At 35.6% G+C, this 17,101-nt stretch overlaps 1 protein-coding gene across 1 annotated transcript; it reads right to left on the reverse strand.

Annotated features, from left to right (window-relative positions):
• Positions 1-2,135: 2,135 nt before the first annotated feature.
• Positions 2,136-4,894, reverse strand: LOC143571677 (ATG8-interacting protein 2-like). Its single transcript, XM_077057040.1, has 3 exons — positions 4,801-4,894; positions 3,222-3,980; positions 2,136-2,369 (listed from the first exon to the last, which is right to left on the reverse strand). The coding sequence occupies exons 2-3, from the start codon at positions 3,960-3,962 to the stop codon at positions 2,274-2,276; spliced, it is 837 nt and encodes a 278-aa protein (XP_076913155.1). The 5' UTR covers positions 3,963-3,980; positions 4,801-4,894; the 3' UTR covers positions 2,136-2,273.
• Positions 4,895-17,101: the final 12,207 nt, after the last annotated feature.

The raw sequence follows: 17,101 nt of genomic DNA on the forward strand, positions 1-17,101 counted from the left end.
TTAGTAAATATACAATATATGTTTAAAATGGGAATTATACAAAATAAAAACTTAAAACGGGCTGAGGGAATTCGAACCCGCGCCCCAGCCCCCCATGTGCCTTAACCCTTATGCACCAGCCATCCAAGCTGGTGTCTAACTCGCTTTATAAACCAAAAAAGATATTATTTAACTAGTTTAGCAAATAACCAGAAAACCCTAAGAACCCTAGCAAGATCAGTTGGCTTTATCCGCTATGATTAATCCAATTAACCTTGGGGTTATTGATATATAAATCAAAGCGATCATGTCGATGTAATTAATTACCTCGTAAGCCGATAACTGATAAGTTAATTAAGAGTAACAGTAGCCGGCCTAAACGACACGAAGAACACGACCAATCAGTTGAGTATAACTCAATAAAGTATGGGGTTAAGGACGAAGAGGGTTAGAAGATTGAAACTACAAGTCTAATTGAATTATTACAATCGTTTATTTGTCTAACTAGTCCGAGTTAGGGTCGGCATAGTTAAAATTGGTATCACGAATCATTGTGATCAAATCATTTTAATTAGGATTGTCGGTAGGCTGCAATAGGTAAGTAAAATACAGATTATGATACAATTTCTACAATAGATGCGAGAATTGAGGTCCAAGACACGAATTAGTATGAACGGGTTTGTGAATAGGGTCGGGGTTACATGTCGGATCTGGGTTAAATGGGTTAGGATAAAGATAATGTTGATATTTGCATTCTAGTCCCTAAAGAATGAATGTGGAAACATAAAGGGATAACAGTTTTTGTTTGGGTTATTTTTGCCATAAATTGAAAGTTATAACTATATATATAATAATTAAACAATAATTAATATCCTCGATAAATGCAATATTTTTATTTAATAAAATAATCAAGAACATCGAAACGGGTTGAGTATTTAATAAAAATATAAATTCGAAAACCCGAGTTGTTACAATAGGTTATAATAGAAAAACCGGTAATGAATCCTAATATAATAGGAAATAGTGACATGACATCCACATTGTATTGTTTTTATAAATTAGTTAGTCGTTCCTTATTATTTATCCTTATATAGGACTATATATGTATGCACCTGGTTAGTTGCGCATAACATGGATAATTATCGATCATGGACAAGAAAACAATACACGTTATGAGTAGAGAACGGTTTGAGAGTTATCTCGCTTCTAAATATGTGATTATTAAATAATATATATTCTGTTCTCTAAAAAATTAATTGATTTTCTTCTTTCTGATAGTATATTATGTTCTCTAAAAAGTTAATTGATTTATTATTAACCTTTCTAACAAAAAAAAAGTTATAGGTTTTCCATTTTAATTAAATAAAAATAATTTTGTTCTCTTTTAATAACCATCGACGCAACCACCGCCTACATTAATCATCGACAATCGGGGTCATTCTCGATAATCGTTAAAAAAATTTAGGTCAAATACGAAAAAAAACTTGGGCCTTCAATAAAAACAAAGTTTTCTTATCGGACTTAAACAACTAAATTTGTAAATGAGTTTATTGATTATGATTTGAGTTGTACAATTTTATTTTCTTTTATTTCTTTATGGGCTTAAATGAGTTGTGTAATTAGATTTAAACATTAAAAATATAATTTATTGTTTTTTTAAATATATAAAACTAATCTAAAAAAATTCAGGCCTAGCAAGAGATCGGGCCAGGAAATGTCAACCCCCCCCCCCCTTTTCTCTCTTCTCAAATCTGGCCTTGCACACAGTCACCACACAACCACCAACACCTCTTTGATTGCCACATACCCAACCTTCGCCGCTGACACCGCAAAACTCAGTAACCACTAGCCGCCATAGGATACATGTAGCATGTGAACCCGTTTTAGTACTTTTTTTCATCTAAAACAACTTATTTGATCCAATCTTGCTTTAGTACAAACCCACTTTAACCTGAACCAAAACGATACTTTTTTTTCAAAGCGGCCTATCTTGACCCGAACCCTTTCTAACCCAAGCCCAACCTCTGACCTGTCACGGCCATTTTGCCAGGCTTAATAAGGATAGAAAACCAAGCAAGTAAATAATATTTATTATCATTTGAGAGAAACAGAATTCACAAAAACATTAAAAAAAAAAAAGAGGACAAACAAGCAACTGTAACTTCTTCTATCCTTTCTGGTTTTCTTACAAATTGGTCAGCTGATACTCAAAACAGAACCTTTGCTATCCACACTCACAAAACCTCCACATTTTCCTCCACTCTATTTTCTTCAGCATTGCATCACCTTTAACTTCAATGATCTCTCGATCTAATGGAGAATCCTCGTCGGTTGCTACCTATGATTGCATCCTTAAATCGGGATATTGGTCCCACCATTCTCCCAAATTTCTGTCAACAGTAAAAACTACCTTAATCATCAAACATTACATGTAATTTTGGGAAATGCTTAACGGATCAAAACAGGTAAAACACGTTGACTAATAAGAAAACAACTCGAAAGTTACCCAAAGAGAAGAACTATTTATCCTAAAATTTCATTATTATGGAAATAATATAACTTAAACATAACATGTAAACCACTTGTATCAGCCAAAATTGTCTCTAGTATGCAGCACTTAAATTCTTTACCAAGTGAATACTAGAATAGCTATGCTGATTACATATCCATAGAACAAAAGTAAGTCAGTAGTCGGTAGACATAAAATCCTAGTTATTAAAAGCCCTCGCTTCTTGCGACCTAGGCCCATTTTTCAGGCGAGGCTCAAGAAATGCGCTTCTTGTTCCTAGGCGAGCGCTTAGGCATTGGCTCTGCCAAGAGCATCAGAAGATAAAAGGCGAACAAAAAAATGCAACGAGTGCTAGTGGAACTTAGATCTAGGAGAGGTCAACGGCGTTATATACTTATATTGATACATTTTGTTATTCAAGTTTTGGAATTACGTTTTAATCTGGACTATTTTAAAAATTTTGGTACTTAGATGACGTTAAATGTTATATAATAACTTTTGTTTATTTTATTTGAAGAACAACATTATTTTTCTTATACATAATATATTTTTAATTTTTTATTCTAGTGCGCTTCTTTTTCTTCAGGCCCTTGCTTTTTTTGCGCCTAAGCCCCAAGCAAGGCCTATGCACCTAGCGCATTTGATAACTTTGCATAAAATATATCTTGTTTCTACAAGTACAACGTAAGCAAGCAAAAAAGGTCACTTTTTTTATCCGAATGAAGTTGCGTACCTCATCATACACGCCAGAATGCCACCTATGACGCAAAACTTGCCATCTTTCTTGTTGCCATTGCTGGCCAATAATCACAAGGCCCATCACCGCAGCAGCAATGAAGATTGACCAAAAAGTATTTGTCTCTTTTGCATGAGCATATAAAGAAACAGCTTGTTTCTTCCACCATGCTGCATATGGCAAACCAGATTCATCATAGGAATCTTCTTCGGCATGTTTAGGCAAACTCGGAACATTTGAACCAACGGACGAGTCAAAAGATCCAACAGATTCCGCCAACACTTTGTCTTCATCATCTATGTTTGACTCGTCCATAGTCGGTTCACTTTGAAAAGATTGAAACTTGCCAGAATTGTAAATATTCTCAGCCACATCATTAATTGTCAATTTGCCACCTTTCTTGATATTCCAGTTATCAGACTCGGTTAGCTCCTCAATATTAGCAAAAGATCTTTCTCCTTTTTCTTTAGTAGATTCTGGAACATATTCTTCTTGCGGTTCATCAATAATCTCTGTGGTTTCAGGCTCCAATGGCAAGTTTTCATGCTGACTTGGCGGGAAGACAAAGTGACCAGACATGAACAACGGGTTTGAAGTTCCAGTTTGATTTGTGTCAACCAAGTCACTCTTTTCGTCACTTTTGAAGTCTCCCGTATCTGGACCGGGAGCAGCAGCGTATGTAGATGCTGTTAGTGATACAACTTCCCAGTCGGCTTTCCCTTCCTCTTTTTCCGCCATCTACCAGGTAATAATATCCTGCAGTTGCGTATCAAATATTCTATGTTAGTGAAAAGAATAAAATCGCAAACGAGAATTTAACCAAATTGCTTTCGTGATCAGACATAATAAAAACAAACAGCAACACGTGTTTCAGTATACGTAAACCAGTACCGTTTTAACTTCACAATCCAGATAATCTTTTATCGAAGCATAACAGTTCCGATCAACTACAATTACTTAGAGAAAACAAATTTAAGGGAACAAGCACACTTAAGAGATATAAAGCAAGGCGTAATGAGCTTTCAATAACATTCTGCAGTTATATCAATTCTCCATGTTGGTGAAAAGAATAAAATCGCAAACGTGACATTAACCAAATTGCTTTTGTCATCCGACATAATAAAAACAGCAACACGAGTTTCCATAAACGTAAACCAGTACCGTACTAGCGTTTCACTTTCAAAATCCAGATAATCTTGTATCGAAATATAACAATTGTGATCAACTACATTTAATCAGAGAAAGCAAGTTTAAACGAACAAAAACGTAACTTAAAAGAGGAATACTGTGACAACATATATACCCAATGAAAATGCATGCTTGTTATAAGCATTATTAGCTAGACATTAATAAACATACATCTACTCCAACAAGCAACAACTTAACTTACCAGCACCCTAATTCGATAAATCTCTATTAACAAAATTACATATCATCAATTATTCAAAACAACAAACAACAAGAAACGTAAACACCAATACATCAAATCGATACACACTTTAAATTAAACAACAAAAATTACACAAAACCCAGATCGAATCAAGATTAGGGTTTAGATTGATGTATGTGTGCTTACAGTTGAGTGATCGGAGAGTAAGGCAACTCCGGTGACCGGCAATTGATTTAATTGAAAGAAAAAAATTGGGGGATAATATTATTAGTAGGAGTAAAGAAAGAGATTAAGGAAACCAGGTGTAGCCGGTAACGGAGTGTGATTTACAATACAATAACGTCGTGCTGTGCACTCCAATTCCAATAATACACTGATTTACATAACCAGTCCCTGAGTTATGATACTGCACCTTTTCTCCCCACGGTTACTAATCGTTATTGTCTATGAAATTTTAACTCAAAATCTTTCTCTCTCAACCCCAGATGCTTAATGACTATTTATTTGTGCGTTTATTTTTTCTTTTGTATTATTTATTTTTTGTTCTCTTTAGGTGAGCATAGTTCGATTTAAATCGGTTTTTAAATTCTTAAAAGCTTTTCGATTTCAGTCATTGTTATTCGGTTTACCATGCACACCCCTAATTACTAATATTATTATTCTTAGGTTGATTATCAACTTTTATAATTATCCAATTTGTTTCTACTATTTATTGTAAATTCTATTTTTATTACTAACCATTCATCATTACTTATTAATATTTTTTATTTTTTTGTTTTCTTATCAACCGCAAACAACAATGCCGATGTTGAAAGATTAGTAGCACTCAAGATCCAACAAGTGTTCAGAGGTTTTGCGGTGAGGAGGAGCGTGAGTAAAATCGCTTCAATTAGAAATGAGTTCAGTGGAATTGAGCGATGGGTCGACGATAACGAAGTTGTTGATTTGATTTGTGGAGATACGAAGGCACGATTAAGGGTGAATGAAATCCTAATGATGGGTGGCGCCGGTAAAGAAAGGAGGGTGTGGGGTGGATGGTGGGGGTAGGGGAAGAAGAGGGGTGTGCTTGGCCTACTTAATTTGACATATTTGGCTTAATAAACATCCGGATTAGTTCCCGTTATGAAAAGATCTGATAGATGCCAATATGTTATGATTAACCTAGAGAATTGTATAAGTTGAGATTAATACCGACCAAAATCCCAAAATTTAGATGATTAAAATCCAGTATCTCTATATATTTTTAATCTATTTTATAATGTAAAAAAATGTTTTTAAAGGGTAAAGTTTTGTTTTTGTTTTTGGTTTTGGTTTTTTTAAGCAACTCATCATCTCATATATAAGAAACATGTTTTTCTTTCGTTTGTTTTTTATTCTCATCATTTTTCTTTGGTAATAACCATCAAAATGTTAACATAGATTATACTAGGGTGGTTCATAAGTCAAGCTCAAGTCAAGCCATGGTAGGTTTAAGCTCGAGCTCGAAACTAAACAAGGCAGCTCAGCTAGGCTCGAGGTCGATTTTGAAGTTAAACAAGCCTATGGAGTCAACAAGACGAGCCGAGCTTGGGTCGAGCTTGGCCTGGTTACAAAAATAAGCCAACTTAGCTCAGGTTGTTATACGCCAAGATTTTTTAGCTAATTTTATTCGAGCTTTTATTGAGCGAGCTTCGAGCCTCGCGCTTTTTGAACAACCCGACAACAACCCTGCATTATACCTTTCTCTCAATTTTAGTAATTCACAAATAAAAAATAACCATCTTTCTATAATTTAGAAAACGATATCCTTTCATGTTCATATTTCGATCATCGAAAACAACATATTTTTTTTTAGAAATTTTACTTTCATCAAACGAGAAGAATGCATGCATGCTCTATCTTTCGAGACACATTATGGATATCAGGATATGGGCTTCTCTTTAATTTCGTCCGCCGTCGAGATCATGACATATATTAGATTACGATTAATACATAAAAATCATTTGACCAACGTGAATGGAAAATAAAGAAGAAAACATTAAGCATATTTCCATATTTGTGTATGTATCAATGTATGGATGATTGAAGGACTTAACTTTCCAATCTGACTATCCTTGAGGGACTGATTTTGATATTTTGCTTGTGAATAATATCTTCTGATCTTGAAGTAGGGATAAGATGAGTATGAGTAGAGGAGAGGGAAGCATTACGTGTGCATGCAGAAAAAGTATTTATTATGTGACATGTTGCTTTTTTGCATTTTTGTGTCATGATGGGATAAATTATATAGGATAACACTTTCATAACATGTAATTTTAATATTGTTTGTTAAGAATATATACTTGTAAACATTGTTAAATATGTTCTTATTTCCTAAGAGTCTAGATATCTCTAAGAATCGGGTAAAAGTCAGTGTCATGTGTTAGGATTTATGAAAACTTTGAGCTAGTTTTGGGTTTGGGCTCAAATTGGTGACAAGGAGAACAAAGACTTCACCCGTTATTGTTCTTGTTAATTAAGCCTTTAACCTTGGTTCATATATTATAAATAACCATACTATGTAATAATCTTTGCACCACTAATGAAATAACCTAGTTGTAGCCCGTGGATGTAGGTCCTCCGCTGGGACTGAACCACGTAAATTTTTTGTGTTGTTTATAGCTATTATTTTATGTTATATTGCGTGTTTAATCGTCTGTCTGAGTGTATTGTTTCCGATGCACGTCGCTTTGTTCCTAACAAGTGGTATCAGAGCTTCGGCTTGTTGTGTTAGGATTAAACGCACACACGAAACTGAACACGAAACGAAAGCAATAAACGGACACGAGGATTTAACGTGGTTCGGTCTAAACTGGCCTACGTCCACGGGTGGCAACTAGATATTCTTTATTGAGTGACAACGATTACAATTACATAACAAGCATATATATAGAGAAACACTTAGGGTTTGTATCTTATTAAACAAGAAATCCAAACCGAGCCGGGCCTGCCCTTTGGACTTCAAATAATAAACCGGGCCTACACCGAAAGGCCTACGAAACCCAACAAACTCCCACTCGGAGGCCTTGAGTACTCTCGTCTGCACTCCTGATTGTACTTCTGTAATCCGAACATTAACCATCTTCTAGTTGCCACCGCCTTCTCATCAATTAACCTGAAGGCCCGTTGAAGCTCCCCGGAGCTCCAACACGTCAGTCACGGCTAAAACTGCCCCTGACCCGTTCTCTGTCCCTACCGGCTCCCACTGAAACAAACTACCGGATCCCGAGATGCTCTGAGAACAAACACTCTCCATATTCTGCAAGTAATTCACTGGAGAGACTTTTACAGCTGGAATACTGGTTTTCTTAATCCACTGTCGACCTGGAACTGTAACAGAAACACTACATGTGCTCCCACTGTCACGATGTCCTCTGACTGATTTAACCTTCCTAGCTCGTTCATCCTGAATCTTCACTTTGGCTCTGGGTTTGTTACTTGCACGAACCTTCTTCTGCCCACGAGATTCTGTGAACCGGACTTTGTCTTTCACCAAAACTGGATCCACTCCTTTCGGTGACATATCGACCATATATAACAAACCAATTTTCTTGCCACGAGCAACAACGAGATTCCCTTTGACTACTTTCCACTGCCCATTCCCGAACTTAACATCGTAACCCTGGTCATCCAACTGCCCAACTGAAATCAAACTTTTCTTCAAACTTGGAATAACCCTAACATTTTTCAAAGTCCAAGAAGTACCGGCTGAAGTTATCAAATCAACATCTCCCATACCCGTAACCTCTAGAATATCATCGTTCGCAAGTCGAACCTTTCCAAAATCCCCAACCTTTAAGATTCTTCATCGTTTCACTACAGTGAGTGGCATGAAACGATGCACCAGAATCCATCACCCAAGCATCAACGTTATCCTCAACACTAAGAACGTAAAACTCATCCTCTGGGCATTCTTCTGCAGTGTTGACTTCTGTAACGTTCACCTCTTTCTTACCATTCGGACACTGATTCCTGAAGTTTCCCTTCTCTTTACAACCCCATCATTCAATATCATTACGAGTCCTAGACTGACTCCTCTTCCTACTCCCACCGCCTCGTTGTTTTCCCCTACCTCCACCTTCTGTGACTAATATATCACTTGATGATCCACTTGAATTTCTGCGTCTTGAATCTTCTCCAAGAATCAAATCCCGAATCCCATCAAAAGTAATCTTTGTAGACGAACTACAAACCGCAGTCACTGTTTGCGACCAACTGTCGGGCAAAGAGGATAACAACAAAAGACCTTGAACTTCATCATCAAACTTAATGCCGACTGACACTAAGCGGGGGAGGTTCGAATTAAGATTATTGATATGCATTGTAACTGACCCACCCTCTTTCATTCGAGTTGTCACTAGCTCTCTGATAAGATAAACCTTATTTGCTGCCGAATGCTTCTCATACATGTTGGATAGTGCGTTCATCATACCAGGGGCTGTGGTTTCTTTCATGACGTTAAACGCCACATCTTCCGACAACGACAGTGTAATACAAGCCCTAGCTTTCTTGTCTAACTTCTTCCAATGTGCTTCTAACAACTTTTCTAATTTTCATCCTCAAAACACTACATCCAAGTCTTTCTGACAAAGTAGTGCCTCAATCTGCATCTTCCACCAACCAAACTTCTGTCCATCAAACTTCTGTATCGAAACCTTTCCGTCTTCTGCCATGACAATGACTAAAAAAAAAACTGGATAAAAACAGAGACAGACACAACAATCGCACGGGCCTGAACTTAACAGTTGTTTACTAAACTCTGTTAAACAATCAACCTATTTAAACGCAGCGGAATAACGAACTGTAAATCAGAAAACTGAAACGATAAAACCTGACAAACGCAGTTGGCACTTTAACGCTTCTTCTGATTGATAACGGTTCTTCAACTAAAATAGGATCGGATTTATGTTCTTAACTCGTACTTTGCAAAAAATATTAATTTCTTGACCCAAATAATTCTCTTGGTTAATTAACAAAAGGAAAACTAAAAAACAACCTTTTTCTCTTTCCCTTTTACGTTAACAGTAAAGATGGCATAAAAAGAAATTCTCCTTTACTTTTTCTTGAAAGTCACGAACTTCAAGAACAAAACAATAAAGTCAACTTCCTTTTTATTATGCTCAATCCAAATTGCCCCTGCTTAGAACGATGACGAATACTAAGTTATGGTCGGACAGACAATCAAGAACCCAACGACACTAGACACCTGCCTAAGAGTCCACGGTGACGTCTTCTGATCTGACGCGGTGGTGGTGATGCGGTGCTCAACTGCTTTCAAACAGAACCTCAACGCAGATCTGCGGCGACACAATATACTGGTAACAACTGCGAAACCCTACGGTAACGCGGCGGAACCTAGCTCCGACTCTTGTTGTGACGGCGACGTACGGGACTGGTTCAACGTGTTCTTCGTGTGATCCGAACCTAAGCTCTAGATACCACTTGTTAGGATTAAACGCACACACGAAACTGAACACGACACGAAAGCAATAAACGGACACGAGGATTTAACGTGGTTCGGTCTAAACTGACCTACGTCCACAGGTGGCAACTAAATATTCTTTATTGAGTGACAACGATTACAATTACATAACAAGCATATATATAGAGAAACACTTAGGGTTTGTATCTTATTAAACAAGAAATCCAAACCGGGCCGGGCCTGCCCTTTGGACTTCAAATAATAAACCGGGCCTACACCGAAAGGCCTACGAAACCCAACATGTTGAACACACGGTTTTGCACTGAGACAATTCACAGAGGTTCATTTATCTCTTTCGCTCGTCGGAAAACTGGAAGATTGCGAGCTAGGGTTGGTTTTGTTGGTTGTGTTTGCTGACTGGATTACCGGGAAAATCCTTAGGATCGTCGCGCGGGTCTGTTCGAACATTGAAGATCAAAGTCAGTTAGTTTTTTTTTGTTTGAATTAAACCTTGGAGTCGCCATCATTCTCTTTCAAATTGACGGTCAACATTAAAGAAATAAAGGGAAGTGATTATGCCTTGGGCTTTGCACGTAAATGAAAGCAAATTGAGTATGGCTTCGGTGTACATGCGTGAAGAGAGCATAATTTCCATTTTTTTTTGTTGTGTTCACTTGAAGGAGACCAGAAAGTAAGAAAGAATAAACAAAAGGTCAACATCTCATGTTAAGATAATTGTTATTTTCTTTCTTCTTTGAGATAATTGTTACTTTTTTTTCTTTTTCATAAGGTTTAAAGAATTTGAAACCGTGATGTATCTCAAACTGTAAGTGTTGATAGAACAAATCCGTCATCTCGCTTTTACCACGATTGATGAACAACCTATTTGCAAAAGTACGCACGTCCCCCCTCGGCAAAGTAAGAACATCCGCAATATGTTGATAATATTGCACGCAGTGTTCCCACTTGATTAAGCTCAGATTCGTAGAGCCAAGAGACGATATCACCTTTGACGGTCTTCGAAGCTTTGAATGTTGTCATTTGGTGAGCAGTTGCACGAGCTTTGACCTGCCTATCATCCTTGTCACACCCCGATCAAAGGCGGCGGAACATGTCGGGGTGCAACGGATTGCCCAAGAACACAAGACACTATTAAAGTGACAATATTTAAACAACTCATTCATTTCATTCAATCAACCAAATAACAAAACTTGTTCATACAAAATAACATCAAACATAAAAAAATAAATTGTTCATTCTTCTAATAACCTAAACGGTCTCAAATGAAATGGTATCTTCAAACTCCAATCAAACATGTAACAATGCATAAAATAATATTTGTCAACATTAATTTCGGTGAGCAATTTCATAGTTTTGAGTATATATAATATGAGGCGAAATCCACAAACGTATATGAGACTATAAATAAAAGCAACAATTGCGGTATATAAATCATAAGTAAATGAGGATCCTTTCTAATCGGTAACAACCGATATACTCGGATAATGAGGCCTTATTCTACTAGCACAAGGCTAAAGTAGTTAGGGGTGCGTATGATCATACTTATTGAGACTCAACAACATAAAAATAAACACTCGTGCACGTAAATCATATGAAACATATAACACACAATAGAGCAAATATTATAAGTATCATACACCCTAGAGTTTGTGGTTTGAGGATAGAGTATTATAAATCATTCTTGTTTTGAATAAGTATGCATGTTACCCCCAACGTATAAAAGTGAAAACAGGGAATTAAATGTACTCACATGAAATAAGTAACTTGAAGGATTAGTTTGCGATAAAACGGGGAAGGGTAAGTTCAACGAGCAAGACCAAGATTAAAAAGGATCTTGAGTTAGTAGATGGTTTTAAAAGCTTTAAAGTAAAATAACTTGACAAGTAAAATAAATAATTAAAGTTTGAAGGCTAAAATGTAAATACATAAGGAATTAAAGTAATGGTTTTTAAAAAGCAAGTTTACTCGAAGTCGGGTCTCGGTATTCTATTCATTTGTTTTACTTAACCTTTGTTAAGTAAATATTTGGGTATAATTGCAAAGTTAAATAGATACCAAATCGAGATTTACGAGTGTTCGGATTTGTCGGTTCGAGTCTTGATAATTGGCCAAGCTCGAAGCCGAGATTCCAAAGTGATAAATGTTATAAGATAACTCAATGAAATCAAAAGAAACTTAACCAAGTGTGTAGTTCTATTAAGAAGAACCTTGATGTCCATTAAGCGAGTGTTTGGCCTTGTCGGTCCAAACTTGTTATAAGATCAAGTTGGATCTGACATACCAAGTATATGAGAAAACAATTAAAATTAGTTTATAATATAGTTTTAAAGAAAATATGAGATTCGATGGCCCAAAAAACAACTAGTGTGTCATAAGCGAGTGAACTCGGTTTAGTTCGGTCTTGGTTCGGTCCTTGATTCGGAATAAGACCGTGGATGGTTACCACATACTCAATACCATAGAACTTATTAAAATGAACTTAGAATTTATAATATACAAATCTTACATGTAACATATTATTAAATCATTTTAAATTTAAAGCATCTAAACGAGAGTACGGTCTTGGTGCGGTCCTTGACTCAGAATAAGACCGAGGATGGTAACCAGATACCAAATAGCATAGAACTCATTAGAAAAAACTTAGAAATAATAATACTCAAGTCTTACATACAATATGTTAATAATAAAGTATTTAAACAAAAGTTCGGTTTTGGTTCAGTTCTTGTCTCTAGATGAAACCGAGAATGGCTACCACATACCCAAATACCATTGAACTATTAAAATGATTTGAAAACTAAAAGTAACTAAGGACTAAACAATATTAATAAGCTTAAACAAAATTAAAGTGTTTATCAAGGACTATAATAGTCCTCCATGTAGCCATTGCCTAGCAATACACCTAAACCGACCATGGTCGGAGAAGGTAAACCCAAGGAAACAAGGGAAGTATGTTTTAAAAAAACTATAATAACAAACTTTAATTAACAAAAATTAGTTAGAAAGAAAGATTAGCATTAGTTTGACCTTGAGAAGTCAAACTATCAAGAGTTTGAAGAAGAATACTTAGATCTAGATTAGGAGAGTTTTGAGGAATAATGACCAACAAAAATGGGTGCATTGGACTTGTATTTATTGTGGAAAAGGCAAGGGTTGCCCATAAGGGTTATCCATTAGTTGAAAACACCCTTTTAGCTTTGGTTGTTTGGCGATTTGGGTCCTTGAAGTTTATTTTAAGTCGTTTTTAATAATTAAATAGTGTTTTCATGATCCGACAATTGTGAAACATAAATGAAACATAAAACCCAATATTTTATTAATAACAAAGGATCCAAAAGACAAAATGGGTCGGGTTTCCGATACAAATACAAATACAAGTTAAACCGAAAGTGACGAATGTCACAATCCTCTTGCTCAGCATACCTTAATACATCAATAAGTTTAGAGAATCGAACTTTATTGTGTCCAAACATCCCATCAAATCCTAGATCCTTCGAACCTTATTTTTGGATTTCGAATACTTTCAAACTAAAAACAAAATCAAAACTAAAACTAAGACAAATATGAAATGTAATCTACGAAAGCATTACATATTTTTGTGAGTTGAGCAGAGAATCATATTGATAAAGAAATTCTCCATAGCAGGTTTATTCTTCGACATTATTATGACTGTTGTTACGTTGGTCGTTAATATTGTTGTCCACTTAAATCTTATAACAAACTTTTTCAAGTATTTCTGTTATATGATTAAGTTTCAATTAAAGCATAAGATATCAGAAACTATCAGCCTCTAATCTCAGTTCAGGCTTAATTTGACTTTTACCATGTCGCCCCAACTTGAGTTAAACCATTAAGCCTGCTGATCAAAATATATGATTTTTTAGTTTTTGAGCAATCTTAGCAAATAATCCTCACTACAAGGTATGCCCTTGTTATCAAGAAATACACCAAGCTTCCTTTACTGTGAATGAGTATGCATGAGTTCATCCGTATGGCTTACATGCATTGTATCCCCTAGGGTCAGTTTCTTATTGGTATTAAGACGCACTCAAGGAATGAACAATGTATGACTAACAACATGTTTGATCAAGTTAGTAGTGAAGTAGTACGAAGTACAACAATGATTAAGTTTATTGACTTATAAGGGTTCGCTCTTAAAGCATTTTAATATTCAGATTATGAATAAACAGATGATAAACCGTATAAAGACTCACAGTATCTACAAACTTGAGGCATCCCATTAATACAGGATTTGAAGCCATAGAGCCATACACCATTGAAATGTTAACCATAAACTAGGTGGTTTATTTTGATTTTTTATTTTATTTTATTATTATTTTTTTGGTGATCAAACAAACATAAGGCTTGAGTATGACAGACTATTACATTTCTGTCATCATTACAAAGACTTTTGGATGAGACTAACACATCTTTCAATTTGGGAATTTTATGTTTATATCGAATACTTTACCCTAGTTGTTTGTTTAAGACCTATCTATGCACCAATGCATTTAAGCACTCAGTCTTTTAAGCCTACTTTTATATTTAAATTTCAGAATAAAAGGATTAATGTACTATCATATTCTCTTTTTGCTTCAAAATCTCTTTTTTGAGGAGCACAATCTTTTAATGTTTTTGTATTTTTGAAATATTTGAATGATTTTTTGGATTTTTGAAATATTTAAATGTTTTTTGATTATATATGTAAATACTGAAAGCACAATATTTTTGTATTTTCCCATTTTCTCCCCCAAAAACCAAAATATTAAAGAAAGAAAAACAAAACATAAAAAATTATTATCCAAGCTTAGGGATATCAGCAAGAGATTCTGAACCATTTAAACCAAGAAAAAAATTAAATCGTGTTTTATCAAATGCTTTGATAAAAAGGTCTGTCTTTTGATAGTTCGTGTGCACATTTTCTATGTTAATTAGTTTCATTTCATAGCAGTCACGGATAAAGTGATGACGAATATCAATGTGTTTTGTTTTAGAGTGGTGCACACGGTTCTTCGTGATACATGGCATCAGAGTTATAAAAAAAGATGGGAGTAATAAGAAACTTTAAACCGTAATCCTACAAGTGTTGCTTGTAACAACTCGGGTTTCAAACTAATGTTTTATATCCGTTACCCGACCCACTTTTATGTTCGAGTTATTTTATCAAATAAAAATATCAAATTAACTAATTTTTATTATATTATTGTTTAATTATTTATATATTATATATTTATAACTTTCACATTATGGCATTTTTAACCCAAACTAAGAGTATTACCTTAAATGTTTCCATCCTCAATCTACAAGGACCAATATGAAAATATGTGAAATATTATTATATTATATCCTTTACCTTGTACCCATATACACGTACCCGATCCAATTAACAATCCGCGACCCGTTTAACACCTTGGACCAAAATTTTCGTTATAATCTTGGTAATCGAATTAATCACTTTGCTAATATTTGCTTAATTGGCCTCACCGACACATTTGATTAGGAAATTAAGATCAATGGGATACGATTTGAGATATTATTCAACCGGTTATATATCATAATACGTTCATACCATTAACAGTTAATAAGAATTCAATTAAACAAGCATACATCTGCTTCCTGATCCCGCAACGATAAACCCTATACTTAATTGATTTTTCGAGCCTGCTTGTGTGGTTTGTGGTTACAACTTTGGCCGCCGTTCACCCTTCGCCGTTACCCATCGATCCCTCATCAAAGCTGGTAATTCATACATGCAATACATTCGTTTTTGATTCAATAACATTAACCCTAAGGTTAATTAAACAAACGAAAACGAGATTTAATAGATGGTAATTTTAGGGTTCATACTTAATTTAGGGCTTTATTAATTATTACATTTAAATTATCTTCTCTATAGTTTAACCAGCTGACACAACAGCCCAGTTGGCTGGTATGTGAGTGCTCAGGTCGCGTATCGGCTGGGGGCGCAGGTTCGGTCCTTCCCCAGCCCAGTTTTGTTACTTTTGTGTTATTTTTCTTGTTTTAATTGTTTAAAAAAAATTATAAATCACTTATAATTATTAATAAGTATAAAATAAACATTATTTTACTTAACCGATATCTTGGAGTTTATTTTTCTGTCAAAACTCGTTAAAAGCTTTCGTTACGCGCGTGCGCACACACACACACACACACACACACATATATATATATATATAAAGTACTAGATGAATCCTATGCGATGAGGCGGTGCGACAATTTACAACACAATACTCGTTTCAACAGCAACAAGAAACCCAAATCCAACTACCGAAACTTTGCCGTTACCCAACCTCAACAACAAACTCAAGCTCCACCACCAAACCAAAGACCCTATATCGGTACCCGCCCAGCTATGCAACACTTGCCAACTTCACCACCCGCCAAACATGCCTTGTCGCCATTGTACCATTTGTAACTGACTTGGTCATCTCAACACCACATGCCGATCCGCCCAACGAACCCAACCAAACCAACCTAACCAACCAAACCAACCAAGAACCTTTCCATAAAATTCCCAAAACCGATATGCACCCTACCCACCAAACCAACCTCAACAACCCCGAGCTTGCTTCAATTGTTGAGATCCTAACCATTTCTGCAACAATTGCCCTCGCCTCACCTTTGCTAACCAAACCATGACCGTACCCTACTAACAAACCCAAGCTTACCAAGTCCAAACATACCAACCCCAAAGTCCCCAACTTAATGCACCACTCATCCAACCTGTCACACCCCGACCAAAGGCGTCGGAACATGCCGAGGTGTAACGATTGCCCATAAGCGCATGACACTATTTTAAGCAACAATATTTAACAACTCGTTTCATTTCACAACATCGAAAAGGTCACATAACAATAATCATAAGTCAAATACAACAAAATATAACAAAATATAGCAAATCAAATATTGTTCATTTTTGCTAATATCCTAACGGTATTTGTGACGTTTTCTTCACTAAACTCCAAAATCAACCTAGATGCAAACATGTAACATTTCATTTAATAAAGT

The sequence above is a fragment of the Bidens hawaiensis genome, unplaced genomic scaffold, assembly GCF_021521415.1.
Source record: "Bidens hawaiensis isolate Kalapana, Puna unplaced genomic scaffold, B.hawaiensis_p1.1 tig00025460_1, whole genome shotgun sequence".
NCBI classification, from domain to species: Eukaryota; Viridiplantae; Streptophyta; class Magnoliopsida; order Asterales; family Asteraceae; genus Bidens; species Bidens hawaiensis.